This window comes from Poecilia reticulata, linkage group LG13 (genome assembly GCF_000633615.1).
Source record: "Poecilia reticulata strain Guanapo linkage group LG13, Guppy_female_1.0+MT, whole genome shotgun sequence".
Lineage (NCBI taxonomy): Eukaryota > Metazoa > Chordata > Actinopteri > Cyprinodontiformes > Poeciliidae > Poecilia > Poecilia reticulata.
Genome location: NC_024343.1, coordinates 23084254 through 23104639, shown reverse-complemented (window position 1 = coordinate 23104639; position 20386 = coordinate 23084254). Strand labels below are relative to the sequence as shown.

The 20386-nt window shown below is 41.7% G+C and overlaps 2 protein-coding genes across 6 annotated transcripts in view; both read left to right on the top strand.

The window, feature by feature from the left end:
• The window catches only part of sik3 (SIK family kinase 3), a 43156-nt gene extending 31444 nt beyond the window's left edge, over nucleotides 1–11712 (top strand). For all 3 annotated transcript variants that reach the window (XM_008426070.2, XM_008426068.2, XM_017308257.1), the window contains 9 exons: nucleotides 337–395; nucleotides 515–624; nucleotides 2074–2243; nucleotides 2329–2456; nucleotides 4442–5214; nucleotides 5326–5480; nucleotides 7182–7311; nucleotides 7413–7539; nucleotides 8572–11712. In XM_008426070.2, the coding sequence (XP_008424292.2) occupies nucleotides 337–395; nucleotides 515–624; nucleotides 2074–2243; nucleotides 2329–2456; nucleotides 4442–5214; nucleotides 5326–5480; nucleotides 7182–7311; nucleotides 7413–7534 (1647 nt within the window). In that variant the 3' untranslated portion in view covers nucleotides 7535–7539; nucleotides 8572–11712. The remainder of the gene's footprint in view (nucleotides 1–336; nucleotides 396–514; nucleotides 625–2073; nucleotides 2244–2328; nucleotides 2457–4441; nucleotides 5215–5325; nucleotides 5481–7181; nucleotides 7312–7412; nucleotides 7540–8571) is intronic.
• A 1246-nt stretch (nucleotides 11713–12958) lies between these two features.
• On the top strand, nucleotides 12959–20002 carry tmem25 (transmembrane protein 25). 3 transcript variants are annotated; one of them, XM_017308258.1, is made up of 9 exons: nucleotides 12959–13529; nucleotides 15248–15361; nucleotides 15960–16304; nucleotides 16389–16679; nucleotides 17456–17587; nucleotides 17680–17713; nucleotides 18289–18398; nucleotides 19215–19304; nucleotides 19411–20002. In XM_017308258.1, the coding sequence occupies exons 2-9, from the start codon at nucleotides 15283–15285 to the stop codon at nucleotides 19482–19484; spliced, it is 1155 nt and encodes a 384-aa protein (XP_017163747.1). In that variant the 5' UTR covers nucleotides 12959–13529; nucleotides 15248–15282; the 3' UTR covers nucleotides 19485–20002. The 3 variants fall into 3 exon arrangements, with proteins under 3 accessions (XP_017163747.1, XP_008424289.1, XP_008424288.1); XM_008426067.2 differs by having other exon boundaries at nucleotides 12960–13503; XM_008426066.2 differs by having other exon boundaries at nucleotides 12960–13503; nucleotides 15245–15361.
• The last annotated feature ends 384 nt before the right edge of the window (nucleotides 20003–20386 follow it).

Here is a 20386-nt window from a genome sequence, read left to right as displayed (position 1 = left end):
TTATGAAGTAGGGTTAGAATGTGAAACCATATTCCTAGCGTTGGACACTCAGCCCAGTTCAGTCCATCATCTTAAAATAGAAAGGTAGGACACCACAGCTAACCCGACACCATTTGTAGTAGCAGCGGCAGCTTTGGAGGAGCTGCAGAATCCAGCATTCGAATGTAGGAATTTGTCGACTGTGTTGCTTTTTTGGGGCTTTTTGAAGGAAATCTAATCGAAGTCCCATTTGTTGCTTGGATAGAAAGGACAGAAAGCGAGGTCATAAAAACCAAAATGTAGCTCACTGTAAGATGCTATGTAGGTGACATATTTTGTTTTGCGTTTCGCCAACAGGGTCTGTCTTTAGGCCATGGAGAGAGCCAGCCCAGTCACTTAACCCACCAGCTCCAGAGGTGAACAAACACACATTACTCATCAGCTATTGAACGGTGAACAATGATGCTGTGGTGCAGCAATATCGACTGAAGTGTTACATCACTGCTGTCTCTCTCCCTGGCCCGTCCTCCCTCAGGTTGCACATCCAGCCCTCCAGCCCTCCGCCAACACATCCCAGCAACCACCTCTTCAGACAGCCCAATCAGAGTTCTCCGCCTGGCTCTGCAGGCCTAATGCAAGGGCATGGTTAGTAATGGCGCTTTTTTTTTTTGTTTTGTTTTGACACAAAAATTTGGTGTAGGTGCAGTGACTAAGCAGAAATGCTGCAATCACTGCAGATCACTTACAAGAACCAGAGGACTGGCTGATATAACATTCCACTGCCTTGCTTTAACTGTCCTGTTATACTTTAGCCGCGCATCTATTATTCATGGCTAATTACCCTTTAGGTAATTACATTCTGTTTGTTTTTTAAAGCATTAATTAGAAGTAGGATTAAAATGAGGTGGGATGCATCAAGGTTTTCAAGAGGGCCGCTTTGCTACCTTTTGTTTTTATTGTCCTTATATAAACATTTTCACGTGGTAATTCTTCACATTGTCATTAGTAATGCATGAGGCATGAAGGCAAAGGTTTTGCTTACTGGATAACATTTTCAAACTGGGAAAACAGGCAAGAAAACACTAGATGTTAACCTCTTATGCCAAAGTTGAAATTATATCCCAGTGCTATGGTGCCAGTCTTCACGAGAACATTCTGTTACATTAAGTGTGGAGACAAATATCTCTGATAATCAAAAGTTCTTATTGAACATGCCCTGGGTATATTTTGTCTTCTTGAAATAATAATTAAAAAAAAAAAATTAAAAGCGTATCTTTCTCACCATTTGCACCACTTTCCCTACTTAGTTGTGTCCAGAAACTAAGGAAAAAGATATTTGATATTTGGAAGCACTCTGTGGAAAGCCCATTCTGCTCAATAAGAACTGCTTTTTAAAGAAATAGTCAATAAAGTAACAGAACAAAATCAGGAGTCATTTGGCTAAATGTAATTAGCAGAACGTACAGGGGTGCAGCAGCACTTTCTTCTCATTGTGTTCATATATAACATGGCAGAGGCTGCTGGTCTCACTGTCCTTTACTGTTAACAGGTGATTTACTCATGAGGGTTTAGCTGCAGCACTGTAGCGTAGCTGTAACGATGTTAATCTTAGGTCACAGGTGGCCCCTTCACTGTGTGTTTGTCTCTTTGCATACGGCAGGCCATTTTAACATAAAATGGCTTCAGTTGACTATCTGGACTATATTTTAATTACATTCTTCATACATAGTATGAAGAACAGCTCAAGATATCTTGAAATGCATTCTGACAAGTCAAATTCTTTTCATGATATCTTGAATTATATCACCAAATTCATCACTTAAAGGGTCTGACATCCATAAACGCAATTCAATATATCACAGATGTAACTGTCTTGTCAATATTCTGCTTTTCTAGAACTGACCAAACAGTTACCTGCAGGATTTTAGATATCCTTTCTCGTTTAAATTTCAGAGCTCATGTTGCCCCATGAGCTTGTTGTGTAGTTTTAAGATTGTAAGTTTTCTTGTGCTAAAATATGATTTTTAATCTTATTGACAATGTCAGATGAGCTCAGACGGTGCTTTTGTTCTCACTGATTGCTTCCTCTCTCAGGGGCTCAGTCATCGGTGCAGTACCAACACGGTGCTCAGGCGCTGTACCAGGGACAAAGTGGCAGCCCGCCCCCCACAGGCCTGCCTCGAGTCACTCTCCCAGCCAATCCGCAGACAGCACCCGGCCGCCCCGCTGTCCCACTGGCGCCGGGCGTACCGCAACAGCAGCAGGTATCTACAACCAACAGCCAAACCAGTCACTGAAGGTTGAATCCTGTGTGCCAGGAGGCCTCACTCTCTGCTGCTGCTGCTGCAGGTGACCATTCAGGTGCAGGATGTGGAGCTGGGAGGAGGGGCACAGAGACCAGGCAGCTTCCTGTCCACACCGGGTGGACACCGAGTCCTCGGGAAGCAGCTCAGCGCAGACAACGCCGAGACGCACAGGTGACCCCTCTGAACAGCCAGTCAGCGCGCCCCCTGGTGGCTACCAACATTACCCAATGGACTGTTACAGTGTCTTCTGCAGCCTTACCGTTTTTTTTATTTTTTATTTTCTTTGAGACAGATCTGATTGTTAAAAAAAATGTAATTACTCTTTGTTCTTTTATGAATTTAATGACTTTCTTTCTTTTTTTAAAATTTTCTTGGTTGTTGACATTGTGGGCACAGTTACTGTGTTTTTTTTTGTTTGTTTTTTAAATACTTGGATTTTAACATTTGAAGCATCCATCATGCTTCTCAGAGGTTTTAAGATGTGTGTATGTGAGAATGAGCATCATGTTTGTTGCCATTTTTAAAAAAACTAAAATGCATGTAAATCTTCATCATCATTGATTGCTGAGAGATCATCAACTAACTCTCCACATCAGTGTGTCTGGGTGAGTGTTCAGATATGAATGTGACCTAACCAGTGGATTAGATCAGTCACCTTGTGAGCCCCTTAAACTCTCTATTATTGTCAGGACCGTCTTCACTGAGAGACTGCATTGCCCAGTTAAAATGTTTGCTTTGTTTCTATACTCCTCTGTGAAAACTTGTACTCTGGCCAGACCAAAGTGCTTGCTAGGCTGTGTGTGTTGAAGTTTTATAGATTATTGTAAATGGTTTCCACTAGGCATGGGTCAGTTGCAAATCTCAAGATCTTAAACAGTTATTGTTTTAAGGTGTTACTTTTTTTTTTTTGTCATACTGTCCCTATGGTTTAAAAACCTATTAAAGAAATGCCAGAGAATGCACCAATGTGAGTTTTCTCCTGCCACGTGGAGCAGAGAGCATCACAGCGCTGCACGCTGCCAATCAACTGGCTGGAAGAAGCTGACATCACTTTTCTCTTACTCACATGAAAGACGGATTCTGTCTGAACTCAAATCTGGTACACACCCAACCAGTTAACTAGCTATTATCAGCTTTAATGCTTCCAGTGTTTAATGCCGTATCAAACCAAATGGCTAAAATGGAACCCAATAGCATCATTCTTACATTGGGTAATTGAAGTCGCTTTAAAGAAAAATGGAGCAGAGAAATTTAAACAGAGTGAATTCAAAGAAAAATAGTCATTTAAATTCAAATTTAAAACTAAACAAAACAAAGTTAAGACATGAAATGATTAAACAGTTTTTGACTTTTAAAAAGTGAAACGGTAAATGGGATCCACGGTTCGTTTGAAAAGTCGCAAGGTTTTCTCTGAGTTGATTCGGAAGCCGAGGATGAGGCGTGGCTTACGTCAGACAATCAAATGTACCGAGGTGAAAATCTTGCGCACACTTCTTCAGTCCCTGCAGTGGTCTGTGGCGAGGCAGTAACACAGAAATATAAAGTGATATTAAGAGATGTAGAGGAGCATAATCTGGGGCTAGGGAGAGCCTGTAGATGCTAAATAAAAGTGGTTCAAAAGGTTCCCCACCCGTCATTTTTGTTTGCACTGATTTATCACTTCAGGTCACTCAAAAACGCTTTACATGAGATGAGTCATTCTCATTCACGCAACCATTCAAATGCTGATGATGGCAAGCTACTGGATGATGGCCACAGCTGCTCTGGGGCATGATTACCAAAGGATGCAAAAATAGTGCCAGTCTGCCAAATAAAAGTTGAGCCAAGCTCCTGTTGATTGCTGATAATTACCAGTTTTAGATATTTTTTCCAGCAACATCTAAGATTTTCTTTTTTTTTTTTTTTAAATAAAAGCAATTAAATCATATTGTGTTGATATGGTAAAATTGTGGTATTTTTTTTTAATGTAAAATGCAAATTCAAAAATACTTTATTGATCCCCAAAGGGAAATTAAAAATAAACTGAAACTTAATAAGTCTAGAAATAAAAACCAATGAGAATGTGATGCTGGCCCATGCCTTGTGTCCATTCTGTGTGAAAACTGGACAATGTTGTTGTTTGTCGCTAACCTTCCTGTTCCTTCCTTCCTGTTCAGCCGCAGCCTCGGCCGTTTCACCTCCGCCTACGACCAGGCCCATTTCAATCCGCACCTCTTCTCCGGCGACGCTGCCTCTCGGGGCGCCTCCGGAGTCATCGGCTCCTACAACCCCTACCTGCAGGCTGCCTCCCTGAAAGTCCCCGGCCTGGAGGGCTACCAGAGCGGGGCTGTGGGGACCGGCAGCTACGGGACCCCCTCCACACTACAGCAGGCCCTGCTCTCCCCTACTCCTTTGGACTACCGCCCCCCGCAGCAGCACGTCACCCCCACCCTGCAGGGCCTCCTGTCTCCTCGGCATTCTCTAACGGGTCACGCGGACCCCAGGTTGCCACCGCAGGACTTGGCTGCCCTCCTGAAGAGACAGAACCTCCGGCAGTGCCCTGCGCCCCAAACCCCGCCCAGCGGTGCAGCACAGGAGTTTGGAGAAATGCTGCTCCTCCGCCAGCTGAGCCCAGGAGACACCCTGGAGCCTCCCGTGGCTCAACCTGCCTCAGGGGGTCAACACTACCACCATCTCCTCCAAATACAGCCCCCAGAGGTCCAACAGCAGCCGCAGCACGTGACGCAGGCGCCGTGTCCCAGTTTACCACACTCGGAGAGCATGGAAGAGGACGAGGCCCCTGCTGGATACCACCACCCGCATGAAGGCCTGCTGGCTAAGGCAGGAGACGCACATGAGCTCCTGGGGCCCCCCTGCGGTGGCACCCCACCTTACAACTCCCCTACACACAGGCACGGTGCTTACATAAGGAGTCCTCCTGCTTCAAGAGGTCAGACTGGTTCTTCAAAAGCGACATCTGTTCAACAATTCAACTCTTAAACAAGTGGCAGTTTTCTCTTTTGTGTCAAAAATGTCTTCATATGAACTCTTCTCGTTTTAGAATCTGAGCATGTAGAGTGCCGGCCCCAAGGACAGGCCATGGAAGTGCCTGATCACAACGGGCTGAACTATCAGCGAGGCCCCCAAAGCGAAGTGTATAGATCTAGAGGGCAGCTACAGCGTCACCACACCATACAGACCTGTGATGATGCCTACGTGAGTGAAAGTCCGCTCAGATTCCTCCGGTTGCATCGGAAACAAACCAGCTTGTTTGTTGTTTTTGGTGAAGATGTGCAAAACCTCTTAAAATAAACGTGCTTCTATTTTGAGATGCATAATTTTACACTGAAGCATTTTTGAAACTGATACAGATTTATACAGTCCCCTGTTAGGACTCCATTTACTGTAAATAGTTTTGTCCTTTCACTTTGTCTACATAGTTTCTAGTCCAGATATCATAGTTTTGTTTTATAGGCACTTGTTTTAACTTAATAATTTCTTAATATTAATTAAAAAGTAGTTCCACTGGCATATTATTTCACTTATAACATGTGAAAAATGCCTTGTTTTAAGTGTATCTCCCGGGCTCAGCAGGCTCAGCATGGAACTAGTACATTTTGTCAACAAAAAGGGATTACTGACTTTGAAAGCTCTGAAGCAGAAAAGTTGCTTCTATGTAAGTTTTGTCTGATTCCAAGTGTACTAAGATATTTTTGCAAGTAACTAGTCAAAGATATGTGATATGATTTTGTCTTTTCATTATTTTAACAAGCTTGGATCTAAAGGAGAGATGGATCTTTTCATTTCTCTTCACACAACCCATCCAGATCCTCCTGATTCCTCTTTTCAGCTCACCAAAAGAGAAATGCAGGATTTAGGTCTGGAGACTGTGATGGTTGATTTATGAGTTGATTTGGCCTCTTTTTATTTTTGGATTATTCTCTTTAAAAAGCCTTTTGGCAACCCATTTTCAGTCAGCGTCTACATGGATTTGATTTAAAATTTGTGGAAGAGAAACAGGCCTGTAGCATCATTGATTTTCTGCCATGCAATGACTTAAAAAAAGTGACATTTGAATAAGAGGAATGTTCCTCTTTTGAAGAGATGTTTTTAGAATAAAACAAACAGTAAACCACAGTTGGCACAAATCTTGGCACCATTATTTCCCAAAAAGTACAAAAATTAGTAATAGACTACTGCAGTAATAGAGGGATTTATTTCGCTCAAATATTTACCAGCAAATTTCTCCATATCTGCAGCTCCTGACAGCAAAATTGTTTTAAAACTTGTTTTTAGGAGGGTCAACTAATGATGTTTTTTTCTTTTTTGTGATAAGATCTGTTTTTTTTAGCAGATCATAATTTAATTAGTGCTGCATACATATTATTTTCTCACTTACGCTGAGAGAATTAGCAAAGGGATTCATGATTCGCGAGTGATGTCATGTAAATAAGTTGGCAGGAACAGTCTCCCTCTGTGTGGTTCGTTAGAAGTGCTGCGCTGCACGTCCGACTGTTTGCAGCTCGTCTTCTTTGTAAATCTCGGAGCGAGCCAACTTTACTGAAGAATGGCCGGGAGGAAGAAATTAAATATGCAAATCAAATCAGACTTTATATGTATAATTAGCAGAAAAGAGTGAAATATAATCAGAACTTCTTTGCTCGCTAAGAAATTTGCTGCCGTTTTGTCTCTCTGACTGTATTTTCTGGTAATAGCTCACAGAATCCCCTTTATGTCGTCGTTGTTTCTCATCTGTTTGCCACCTTCTCTCTCATTAAACCCAATGGAAGCAAATCCTTAGCTTTCCTAGGTCTCCACATCAACTGCGATGGACTATTTTTGTCTTATCTATATAAGAAAAAAACATGTTAAATTATCTTTCTGCTTCTTAATCTCTCGTTCCGTCTTTCTGCTCAGGATCAGGCGGATCCCATGTCTGGAATGAGCCTCTTGGCAGGAAAGGCGCTCAGCTCGGCTCGCATGTCCGACATTCTCAGCCAGACGTCTCTGACTGGAAGCCAACAGCTTCACCAGCGAGAGGAGTCAGGTCGGTAGAGGAGCAGACACCTCCAGCGTTGTGCAGATGTTCCATTTATTTTTGAGAAACCCAGTAAATTTGTTGTTTTGGGTTTTCTTTTCCCCTCTCAGTTTGTGATGTAGAAGGGGAGCTCCATGCTGCAGCCTGTTACCCGTCGTCCTGCACCAGTGACATGCTCCTCAGCTACAAACCCCCAGATCTGCAGTACAGCATGGAGCAGGCTGGGGTCTAGCACAGGTATGTGTACAAAGCAATAGAAAATATATATATATATATATATATATATATATTTATTGTGAGTTGTGCTGCTGTTGAACCTTTCAAAATGAAATTGGCACCAAAAGCTTCCAGCCTTTTGAACAACAATCCTATTTTACACCCTTGTCCCTGGCTGCTCTATCCTTCGCTATTTCTTATTTCCCCTGATTCAAACCCTTTAAATGTTTCAGTTTTTGTCACATTAGTGTGGGCTTCTCACACTAATGTAGCAAACAATTGTGGAGTTGAAAGAAAACCGACAAGCTTTTCAAATCAATCTCAGTTGTTTTGATCCTTAACAAGTAAATTTTCTGAAAAACCACCTTTTGTTGCAGCTACACCTGACTGTGTACGTGCGTGCGTGTGTGTGTGTGCGTATGTGTGTGTGTGTGTAGTTCAGGGTAGTGTTGGCCTCAAGTCTTTCACAGCATTTTTTTTTTTTTTACAACTCTGACCAGCTTCCCTGTCACTGCAGAAGAAAGGTTTCTCCACAGTATGATGATGTCACCTCTGTGTTTCACCATGGCGACAGGGACAAAAGTTGAACTTTTCTCTCATTTGAGCAAAGAATCTTCTTCCATAGTTTGTTTTGCTTTTTAGATGATAGTGAACATAGCAAAAATTGATTTCTAACAACTTTCAATTTGCCACACAGGTCGGATATTGAGATTATATATGACTATTAGACATATTTACTCTGACTTCTAGAGGCATGGAATCTATGGGTATCGGAGTAAACGGGGCTGAAGATGAATACATCAGTTTTTATCAGGGGTTACAAAATGAAAACTGTTTCCTTTTTTCTGCCTCATATTGAATATCCAAATAAAACACACCACAGGAGTTTGATTGTAATGTAAAAAAAAGAGTTTTTGAGCTGGAGTGAATAATCAGTGCAGCTCTTTATTATTCCTGTCAAAGCTCCACAATTTCAGCTGCACAAGTTTCCTCCAGTGTAAGGTGGAATTTTGAATGACAGCTTCTGTCTTTTGTCCCTCTGTCTTCCCGTAGGAGCCCCGTGTGCGTGGTCCATATCAGCCACCCTGAGCTGTTGACTTGAGTTGAGCAGCATCACGCCAAACCACCGCTGTCTGTCCAAGCAGGGGGCGCTCTGTGTCCATCTGTCTGTTTCCATCTGTCCCTTCGGAGGGAGGGAGAGGGTGGGTTGGGCCAAAGGTGGGGTCCTTGGGATTCAAAGGTCAAAGTGCCAGCATTTTCTACACAGACATCCAGCATTGTTCTGTTGCAGGTCGTCTCCTTTCACCTCTCATCTTGGGTAGCTGGAGGTCTCGCTCCTCCCCTCCCCCCGGCCCCTTCCCTTTTGACTCGCCGACCTCACCCCCTCCGATCGGCGACCCGGCCCGCTTTAAGCCCACCTGCAGCTCTGACCCAAACTTCCGTTCTTCCTTCACCTCCCCCGCCCGCCCCCTCTCCTATCCCCGGCAACTGTAACGGCATACATTCATTACGTGCCTGACTGGCCAGTGCATTTACACAGCGACACAATCAGACACACACACTGCTGCCACAAACCCAAAGTATTCCCATTCGGAGCGAGTGTGTGTGTTTGCGTGCGTATGAGCGAGGCGAGGGCAGCGGGGGCGAGGAGCGTCGAGGCTGAAACCTTAGCAACGAAGGCCCCTTTCAGGTGTTTCAGGCCGGGCTCTGAACGGGCACCAAAAACCGCTCCATCCAGCGGCGGAGCGCTTCGACATCGCACAGGACAAACCAGCTCTGTTCTTCTTTGTTTTCAGGCATTCGTTTTTTTTTATTTTTATTATTATTATTATTTTAAGACTCATTTTACAGTTAATGTAGGCATTATGGTCAATATGGTTACTCTCATGTTTTTCTGTAAAAGATGTTTATTATATGAATTATTATTATTATTATTATTATTAAAGGAGAATAGTTATGTGTTGCGAGGAGGACAACAATGTTCTTTGACTTAATTCTGCACTTTCGGTTCATACTGTCCCTCTGGGCTTCCTGTCCTCTCCTTTATGCTCCACCTGCTTTTTTCCCCCCTCACCCCTCTCCTCTTCCCCACCTTCTCCATCTCTGACGCCCCCCCTGCCCCTCCCCCCACCTCTACGTTCTCATCTTCCTCTCCTACCACGTCATTGACCGTGTATTGCATTGTGGGTAGTTTTACCAGACATTTCCTCCTTTCCTTGTACAGTGATGCCATGTATAGAACGCTATTACAGTTTCTGTATCAAATCATATGTTTTCTTCCATTTTTTTTGATGTTGTTGGGGAAGCTTTTATTTTTTATTTTTATTGGTATTGTTTATTGTTTGTATTTTTGGAGTCTTTTAATATGTTTTCCTTTGTTTTTATTTTATTTTTTTTTATTTTCTTTGCTTTATGAATTCTTGAGATTTCTAGCCAAAAGAGGACAGAGAAGAGGGCTCCGCTCTTTCTGTCGTAAAAAGCGATTGTTATTATTTTAATATTATTATATTGAGACACTTGAATAAGAGAAGAGCAATTATTTTGTGTTGCTTTTTAAGGTATCATTTCAATCGATGTTGTTGTGACTGTCATTCTAGTTGATGTTGGGCCTGTTTTCTGTTACCGGGGTCGTCGTGGCGGGCTATACAGGGTCAGGCTTGGGGCTTTGTCTGGGTTGGTTTGGGTGCTACAAAGACTTAAAAAAAAACAAAAAAAAAAAAAACAAATAAACAAGGGAATAACTTGTAAAATAGCTGACATATCATCCTAAACATCCCAAGCCTGGAGACAGATAAACCCACTTCTCCCCACCGACCCTTTCCTGCTGTGATCCTCCCACCATTGACTTCTGACAAGATGGCGCCTTATGGACTCGGCCCTTCTTTCTGAGCTAACTTTGCTACAACCACGGAGGAAAACTACAGTTTCAGTTACCCGTTTGTATTTTTTTAATTTTTTTCCCCCCCTTTTATTCATGTTACTTGGTTCCTGCACCGGTTTGTTCAGCCCTAAACCAGAATCGAGGACGGGAGGTGAGAGCTGCGTCTCGTGAACCATTAAAGGTTCCTGTCGTTGGAGCGAACTGCGAAAAGGGAATCGTTTCAGGAGTCATCTGAAGTCTTCTACAGTAAATCCAAGATTGTATTCAGACACGACTCTGAAGTTCCGTCAAATTCAGGCTGCAGCACATTGGGGACCATCATCAATGAATGAAACCTTCACCATTACCCTTTATTTTTATTTGTGTGTCTGAGCTCACTCTGTCCTCCCAATATATTGAACATAGAAACAAAGTTTGACCGTCAAAGAGACTGCTTTAGAGAAAACAAATCTCCACTCATGTTTGTACAGGTCAGATATCCTAGTAACTGGCTGCACGGTCGACATACTGTATGCTATAAACGCCTGAGAGAGCTGCTTCTGTCCAATCGGCTTGTTTTTAACCAAAGCTCGCCCAAGCAGACCCATTGTGATTGGTTTGTCCTCTAAAACTAAGGGAGGGCTCTCATCTCATTGGAGCTCTGCCTTTACAGATTCAGTGTTCACTTCAGCTCTGGTTTCTCTTTCACGTCTGTCCTTTTTTTTTTTTTCTTCCTCTGTGTTTACACCAAGCCAAAGGAGGTCTGGAAGAGAAAAGGAGGAGCGTTTTATCTGAATACTGGAGCACGGTTCTGAAAGCATGGCAGCAAAAGAATCCAACCAGGAACTTCACATCTGATGTAATGTTGTGACTGGCCCGTGTTGTGTGTGTTTGTGTGTGTGTGTGTGTGTGTGTGTGTGTGTGTGTGTGTGTGGGTGGGAGCAGATGCATGGCAGAAGGGACCACTTATGGGAATTTAAAAGACCGCAGAGAGTTATGAAGCAAGCTGACTCGCATAGACACATTCAGCCTGATCAGACTGACCATTGTTCTCTCCACCTCTTCTTTTTTTCTTTTTTTTTTAACCCTGTCGACGCCGACTGTCGTCCTTTCTCTCCATCCCTGCAAGCCGACCCTCTCTGCTCCTCCCCTTTTCCTTAGATTCATTTGTTTTTCTATCGGTTCATTTTATGATTTTTTTTTTCCTGTTGTCTTTGTTTCTGTTCATTTCTGTTGGGTACAAAAATACTAAAGTGCAACAACAATGGTTCAAAAGAATATCAACCAAACTGAGATGAATAAATAAATATATATAAATAAATAATTTAAAAGTGTTTATGTGTGTGGGGTATTTTCTTTTAATCTTGTTTGCAGTTTATAAAAACATGGTGTCTAGCCTGTCAGTCCCTAAGTGTCTAATAATATTTTAATTGCATTGAGACCACATGTATCCAAGCAACCAAACTGAGATTAATTTTTTACATAAATAACTTAAACAGTCAGGCAGGCAGGACTTCCCAGGGCTTTCCTTCAGCAATAGTTCTCTTCCTCCTACTAAATGGCCTTGCACCAAAATACAGAAAGGATCTGTTGTATCAACCTTCCACATCGCTCAGGTTTTACTCTGTTCTGCATCCCCAGAACCTAACATGGAAAAGCAGTATTCAGTTTTTATGCTCCACTAATTTGGAACAAACTTCCGTAAAACTGCGAAACAGCCGAAACACCGAGTTCCTTTAAATCAAGGTGAAAAACCCACCTGCTTAAAGTTACTTTTGACAGCTTTTGATCTATGTATATATTTGGCTTGATGGTTAAATCTTTCTCTCGTTTGACCAGAGCAGTGTCTTTCACATGTTTTTTGTCCACAAACATGGTTTGTGGCCAGTTTTAAATGAGACTTCTCATTCTCATTGAGACTTCTTACAGCTTTTCTTTTACCAATCTTTCATAAAAACCAGATTTGCGACTCTTACTTGTTCTGTTGGCAGATTCTTTCATCCGAACTGTAGATTTCTGCATCTCCTCCAGAGTTAACAATGTCCTTTTGTCATTCCAGATGGTCGTCACGTTTTGGTAAGTTTGCAGCTCTTTCCATTCAGATGATGGACTGAACTAAAGCTTGGGGTTTTCACCTAACTCTTCTTTGAACTTTCTCCCTGACCTGCTGGGTTTCTTGGTCTTTTTGATGCCTTTTTTCTCTCTCTCTCTCTACTGCTCTCTGACATTCTTTGCAAAACATCTGAATTTTAACAGATTATATTAAGCACAAATGGAGTCTCTTTCTCTGCAACTTCTGGAGGCATTTTAGCTTGGATGTGCAATTAAGCACCACACTTTTCAGCTCTGTCACATGAAATCACATTACACTTTCATTTGCATCTTGAGAAAATGTGAAAAACCAGTCTCCATTGAATCCTTTCGAATGGTTTCTCCTATAAGCCGCAGCTTTTTGCTTGTGCAGCGTCACTCTGCATGCTGCTGCTCTGGTCTGTACAGCTGCACTGCAGAGGCTTTTCAGTCTGAATTAGCTGAGCTCAGACCAGGTGAATCATGTTCTGTCTAAGTGTCCATCATGGCGGTACCACAATATCCAGCTGGTGTACGTTTGGTGCGATGAATTATAAGATTTATGGGAAACCTTCTGAGCTGACAGCTTAGTCTCCACACCAAATTTTTTTTTTTGACAGTTTCAAACTGATCCTGTGCATGAAGCTTATTTCTCTCACCTCCCTATCCTCCTCCACACCAGCTGTTGTCCCTCTCTCACATCTTCCCATCCTTCCTCTCTCTGTGTGTCCTTTGCTCGTTTTTCCTTCCTTCTGCTTCCTGTTTCCCAGTTCCCTCTCTCCTCTCCACCTCAGAGTGGCGACAACACAACTGCCTGCATCAGCCAGTGAAAGCTGCTGCTGGAGGTTGCCGTATCTTGCAGAGAGCCAAGTGTGTGTGTGTGTGTGTGTGTGTAATAGTATGAGCGTAAGCAGATGGGAGAGCAAGTGAGTCAGGAAGGGCTGCTTCTCATCCCTCTGCTGTCATCACCATATTTCCCTCTGCCTCCTCTCCTTCTTCTCTGACATGGAGCTCCGGTGGGCTGAATCCAGACGGGATCTGCACCAACGGATGAGGTAGTAACGTCTGTTTCTTGCACAAGGCGGGTTTTTGTGTGTGTGTGTGTGTGTGTGTGTGTGTGTGTGCATCCTGTTTGTATCTCAGTGTGTTTGTGTGTGCAGGGCTGAACTGATGTGTGTATCCCTCCTCTACCCCCGACTGTCAGCTCAAAGCATTAGGCGTCCTTACCCACAGCGCAGAGAGCTGTCAGCTCCTGTCTTGCACTCGTATTAGTGGATTATTCCTGGTGATCACTGTATTGATTATGCAGATTATGTGTGCGTCTTTAACAACTCAGTTTCTGCTATTACTCCTACGGATCACATGACCCCCACGCAGCAAGCCAGCTCTGGAGACCGCTAGCTCTGCCCCCTTTTACTGTAGATATGTGTGTGTGTATTGATCCAAGCTGGTATGAGGATGTTTGGTTTCGCAGTGATGGAGGAGTACCCTGCAGATCAAAGCTACAAAGGCAGTGAATTATTGAACAGAGTCATGTCACTGTGAGGACAGACCTGTGTTGGCTTTGCTGTTGCCTTTAATGCATTGTGATCTTACTGTCGGAAGATGTGTTTGTTCTTTGAGGCGTGTTTCCTATCAGGACCTATTTGTCTGTTAGAAATTTTGCCAGTTATATACCCAAACCCTCATTTTAATCTGTAGCACACTGCAAAGATATTAATAACTCTTGAACTTTACCACATTTTGTCATGTTACAGTTACGGCTGAAGCGATTAATCGGGGTAATCGTGGTGAATCGATCGTTGAAATAATCGCCAACTAATTAAGTAATTGATTAATTGTTAGCTGGAGTATATAGACTCTTAATAAAGGCTATTTAGTGAAATAACAACACACTGAGAATAGAAATTAGGCCAAAATGTACAAAGAATAAATATATTTTGCATTTAATATAAAAAAAAACTGGCTTTCCTGTAAATATGTTCTATCCAAAACCTCACAACTAACATAGTTTTAGCTTCACCTGGTTCAAATTCTGTAAAAAAAAAAAAAAAGAATCCAAACACCTTTTGCTATACAGTTATAAATGGGTTGATCTAAAACAAAATCATCAGATCAGCCCTACACTGTATTGATGTATTTCAAGTCAAGCAGTACATCAAGTATTGATGTAAGTCAAGCAGAATGGGCTGAGCTTTTCACATGTTGATGCTGGAAGTATTTTATTTTTAGCTGCAGATGCATCCTTTGCTGAAAGTGATGCAGCAATAAAGGAACAGTATAACTGCGTTTTATGGAAATGCAGTGTTATTTTCTAATTTAAAAAAAGAATATGTATATATATTTCATTTACATGTTTTTAATGTTTAAAAAATGCTTAAGCAGTTAAATGAAAAATCTGCAAAATCAGCCAATTTTTTAAACGGACTAAGTGATTTATTGTCAGAATAATTGACATAATATTTTTATTACTAAAATAATCTTTAATTGCAGCCCTAATTGCAACCACAATTGTGAAGTGAAACTAAAACAATACATACTTTGAGAATTCTGTTATTATTATTATTATTATTATTATTTTTATTTATTTATTTATTTATTTATTTATTTATTTATTTATTTTTGTTAGTTTTTTTTACAAATAAAAATCTGAAAATTGCCATTTCCATTTGTACTCAAAGCTCTTTGCTTGGATACCAAAGTGTAACTGGTGTAACATTTGTCCGTCCGCTATTGTGATTTGATTTATATGAATTGCTCTCCTCACTCTAAGAGTAATTTGAATCCTTGTCTAAGCAGGTAGATGCATTTGAGTGTGTGGCGGTTCGGCCAGGATGGAGAGTGTGTGGCTGAGGACATGGACATCAGGGTCTGCCGTTGTGTTCTTCAATACACTGGCCTTGTCCTGGACAGGTAGCACACACTCCAACACACACGCTTTAAACTGCACACGGGCAAATCATGAATCCTGTTAAAAATCACAGTCCTTCTGTGCAGTGAGAATGCTGACAGTCAGTAAAAGAGAATGGGTTTTATTAACGTTTTGATGACCTAGTTTGGGCCAAGCGTTAGGTGTTGAACAAAAGACCTAACATTGGACATTTTGGTACCCACAAAAATTCCCAGTCAGCTCCCAAGCTGCACAGTTTATGCACTTATTTTAAATTCCAACAGGAATTTCTGACATTACTGGCGGTTCTAATTGATAATTTAGTAAATCACAGCAAAGTTATATTAATTTGGAGCTACCCGATACCTTTACTGTAATCTTTTGGCCAATCAGAAAAAATTGTGTTTATAAAATATTTCAGACAGAAAGAAAAGTGTTTATAGTTCAACTAAAAGCTCCTCTTAGAAAATAATGAGTCTGTAATGAAACAATATTCATATATTTTACTACTGTCTAATAAAGGTCCAAATTACCCTTTAATCTTTTAGGAGTCTAAAGCCTTGATATTTTCCATTGATTATATTTGTTTTTTCCATACTATTTTGTTGTGTTGTACCTCAGGTGCTATTGAACCCGCTCTTAAAATTGATGGGCGGCAGCAAGCGGCTGTGACACTTCAGGAGAATGTGACACACAGGTTCAACTGCCAATCAGACGGCTGGGATCCTCGAGCGCCCCCGTTACTGACCTGGTACCTCAACGGAGAACAGCAGAAGAAGCCGTCGCCAAACCGAGGCCGTCTGGTGATGACGTCACAAAAGGATTCTGAGGTCTTGAGACCGGGGACCAATCACAACAGTACCTTCTCTCTGCGGGCCAGAAAGTGGGACAAGGAGCTGGTGTGTGTCGCGTCGAACCCCAGGACAGGACAAAGCTACAATGCAACAGTCACTCTCAACGTCCAATGTGAGTCTGGGTTAAATATGTCATGGACTAAAAATGTCTGTTTCAGTTGACATTGTCAAGCCGTTCCTCTCCTCTGTGCCCCAGTCCAGCCAGAAATCCTCAGGGTCAACGCCCACTACAGTGAAACCTCGGACCCGGGCCTCTCCCTGGTCCTGTTCGCCTTGGTGCGCTCTAACCCTCCTGCCACCATCACCTTCGTAGACCAGTCGGGCCAGCTGGTGGCCAATACCTCGGACTTCCTCATCCTGGATTCACGGAGCTATCCGTGGCTGACCAATCACACGCTGAGGGTCACGCTGAGCAGTCTATCAGGGAACTTAACGGTGAATGCCACCAACAGTGTGGGAATGGCTCAGAGCAACCTCACACTGGCAGGTTGGTGATTGCTTCCATGAAAGGAAAGAATTTTGTCCCTTAATTTTTATTGCATTTCTAACGCCACACTTGGCTCATCTGTGCCAGCAGCGTGTGATTCTGGATGTGATTCTTTCATAAATAATCAACCATTTGATTATTTGGGGTGCATCCTTTCTGCAAATGTCTTCATCCGTACAAAAAATTGCCTGAACATTGTATTATTTATATACATTTATATAAGAACATGAAAACAACTATTCCGGTTCCCAAATGGGACCTTAGGGAAATGCTCTGGTAATTCAATATTTTCTGACCCAGTCTGGCAGAACTCATTGTTTCAAATATAATATATACATTGAGTTTCTTGATAAAGTAGCTGAATTAAACTGCACAATGATACTACTGCAGTGATAAAGTCCATTTAGCCGTGTTCAGAGTCGCTGTTCTTGGCGATTCGTAAAACCCTTTAACTTGGTGTAATTGTAGAAAACCCCAGGTTTCAGATTACATGTGTGTGTGTTCCCTTAGGCAGCACAATACAAGCTCTTCATAAGGCTTCCAGAATCAGGTGTAACAGCATGTTGATGTAGAAAAATCATCACAGGAATGCCTCGTCATTTAAGCTTCCCTAAATGTATTTAAATATGTCTTCCTTCTTAAACTCTCCTTATTATTTGTTTTAGATCCTTCTGACACTAATTGTGCTGAAACTATTTTTTGCTAGCTAGTAGACATTTTGCATTGCAAAACGTTCTCTAAAAGTTTCCTTTAAGTTCCTCTCCTCTGCCCTCCAGAGTTCCTGCAGTCTCGTGTCGAGGTTCCCATGCTGGGTATTGTGACTGGAGGAGCCATGGCCTTCATGGCCCTCCTCATCCTCAGTCTAATTGTCCTCTGCCTTATGCAAAAAAACAAGAGCAAGATTATTGGTGAGAATAATGTATGCTTGCGTATTCTTTTGAGCAGGAAAATGTTTGTGGCGTGGAGCTTTGTCATGCATTTTCTCTGTGTTTTGTTATAGATGAACCAGTGGAGATCCTGATGACCAAGAAAAGGTAAAAACAAAAAATCAAAACTGGGTTTTGGGTTAGCAGAGACTGAAATTATTTATTAATATCTACCTTTTTAACATTTCTAGATGTATTAATATAAGCAATATACTGAATTAGCGAAAACAAACCTCCAACACAAAGTCAGTCTAGTGACTTTAGTTCATGTTTTTCACCTAGAATTTAAAATGTTGATAATTTTAAAGAGCTTACTATGTTTATAAAGTTTTGTCCTGATTAGTTCAACATATTTTCCCTTTTCACACACATTGCACATACTTCTTAGAGACATGTGTATTAAAGACCGTTCTATATGATAAATATACTTTATGCCCAACTTTACTTATAATAAAATGTAACTGTAGCCTCACTAGTCTCCTTGTGCTACACTAAGGACATGTGGCCTTTCACTCTGTATTTTGGCTCACCTTTATGCCACGTCATGTCTTCCTCCATTAGCCCAATGGAAGGGAACACTGATGAAAGCATCTTTTTTCTGCTCTTAGGAAAAGTACGTCCACCCAGGAGATCAATAACAACCTCTGATCCAAGTTTGACACCTCTCCATGTTATTCCCGCAGTGAATCAGCAAGCCTGAAGACGGACAGAGCAGATAAGACCAACATTCCCAGAGAGAACATGTCTCTGCCTTCCAACATGCAGCTCCATGACCTCAGCACTCTGAGGAAAGGTAAGAGCTTCGTCCAGCGTGAGAATGTTCAAACATTTGGCTAGAGGTTATAAGTTATTATTGTCTGTGTTGCTACACCTTCCTGGGAAGGAAGAGAGGTTTAAATAGAAATAAATAGGTTCCGACCCCGGATAAGCGGAAGAAAATGGATGGATGGATAAATAGGTTCAGAGTGACTCTACCTAAGGAATAATGTGTAACTGCAGAGACAAATATTGATTGTAAGACTTTTTAAGTTTTTACTGAAAAGGAAACAAAGCATGTGTCGCCATTATGTATCAGATTGTGTTGGTCCCAATGATATACATTGAAATTTGTGGAGATATGATTACTTTTTCATTATTACTGCACACATTAGTTCAGCTCATGAAATTCTGTGACTTTGATCACACACAGATGCATTTTAGATAACCTAACTTTTACATAATTAAAAGTACAGAGAGTATAAAAATTTATATACAAATGTACAAGGCTGTAGAAACCAAGTGTGTTGATTTATTAGGAGTTATTTACACAAAGTTACAAGGAATTACTTTCCTCCTAGTGGACTAGATAGCTAGCACACTTCAGCACACACTTAAACACTGACAGAGCTCCATACAGCTTTCCCACTTTTAAGTGTATTTACATGTATTTCATAGATCAGCATGACATAAAGGTAAAAGTTTGAATTTTATCTGTAGCTATAAATGTAACATAACGCACATTACAGTGCAAAAGAAACACAATTCACTGTATAGTCACTGTTTTCTACATGAAATCATTTCTTCAAACTGATAATGCATGTTTTTGTTTCTCTGCATGCCCTTCTTATAGCTCGAGAAGCCGCCCAGCAGAACAGTGTGGGAGAGCAGAAGAAAGAGGAAGAGGAGGAGGAAGATCTGTCTTTAGCCTACGCAGCAAGAGGTCAACAAAATTCCCTCTGAACCTCTGCTGCTTTTTCAACTATTTATACCTCGAGTCGTGGCTTATTTATGTTTTTCTTTTTGTCTTTTTTCTGAGGTGCTTCCAGGTTTTGCCAGGTATCCGATGGTGGGCTACATCTATAAGGTGAACAGCACAAGCAGCGAGGAAATCTGGCTCTGACGGACATTTCAGTTCAACTCCAACTGTTTGTTGCATGCATACCTACATCTAAGAATGCAGCTCTTTGGGAAGAAACCCAGAGCTGCACCAATCAGCGAGTCAAGCACAGTTCAGTCACCTTTAAGCCGGAAACAAAGTTCAGAGACCACCTCGATTTCAGAGACTGTTCTTCAAATCTGTAAAGCATACTGTACCTGTGAATGTTTGTCATCCAGTAAATCAGGTACTCAGCCGTCTGTGCTGCTGTTGTCTCATCAAGGCGAAGTTATCATATGATTTTCTGTAAACACTTTCTCATGATGTTCTTTCTTGTCGCATTGATGGGATGCATTTGATGTTCTCTGCTGAAACCAGAATGTTTATTTGGACAAATATAGCCTGAATATGATGGTGCAGATTTACAGAGTATAGAACTGTTTATGGACTTGCCACATGTCCCACCCTGTATATTTGTATGCATATGTGTATAAAAATGGAAAAGTCTAATAAAGGTATTATTGAGATTGTATCAAAGTAAATGATGAACATGCTGTGCTTTTACTGTGTAATCACCAGGGGGCGCTATGAAGCGGTGTAAAAGATGGTAACTGGGTTGTGCACAGAAAGAGGAATGTACATTCTTCTAACAGCAGAAAGTGTCAGTTTTGTTTGGTAAAATGAAACGATCCACTTTGTTTTTCTAACACAGGTGCAGGAGAGGATGATATTGATGAATGCGTGTGTGTGTGTGTGTGTGTGTGTGTGTGTGTGTGTGNGTGTGTGTGTGTGTGTGTGTGTGTGTGTGTGTGTGTGTGCGTGTGTGTGTGTGTGTGTGTGTGGTGGGGGGACGAGGTGGGTGTGTAACTGTGTGAGTTTATAAAGACACTGTGTGCGTGCGTGCGTGTATGTGTGTGTGTGTGCCA

Excerpts from the sequence above, each read along its gene's own strand:
- tmem25 (XM_017308258.1), top strand. The coding sequence starts at position 15,283 with ATGGAGAGTGTGTGGCTGAGGACATGGACATCAGGGTCTGCCGTTGTG. Across the intron at positions 16,680-17,455 it reads GAGCAACCTCACACTGGCAG|AGTTCCTGCAGTCTCGTGTC; the intron begins GTTGGTGATTGC and ends TCTGCCCTCCAG. Across the intron at positions 18,399-19,214 it reads CCTCAGCACTCTGAGGAAAG|CTCGAGAAGCCGCCCAGCAG; the intron begins GTAAGAGCTTCG and ends CCCTTCTTATAG.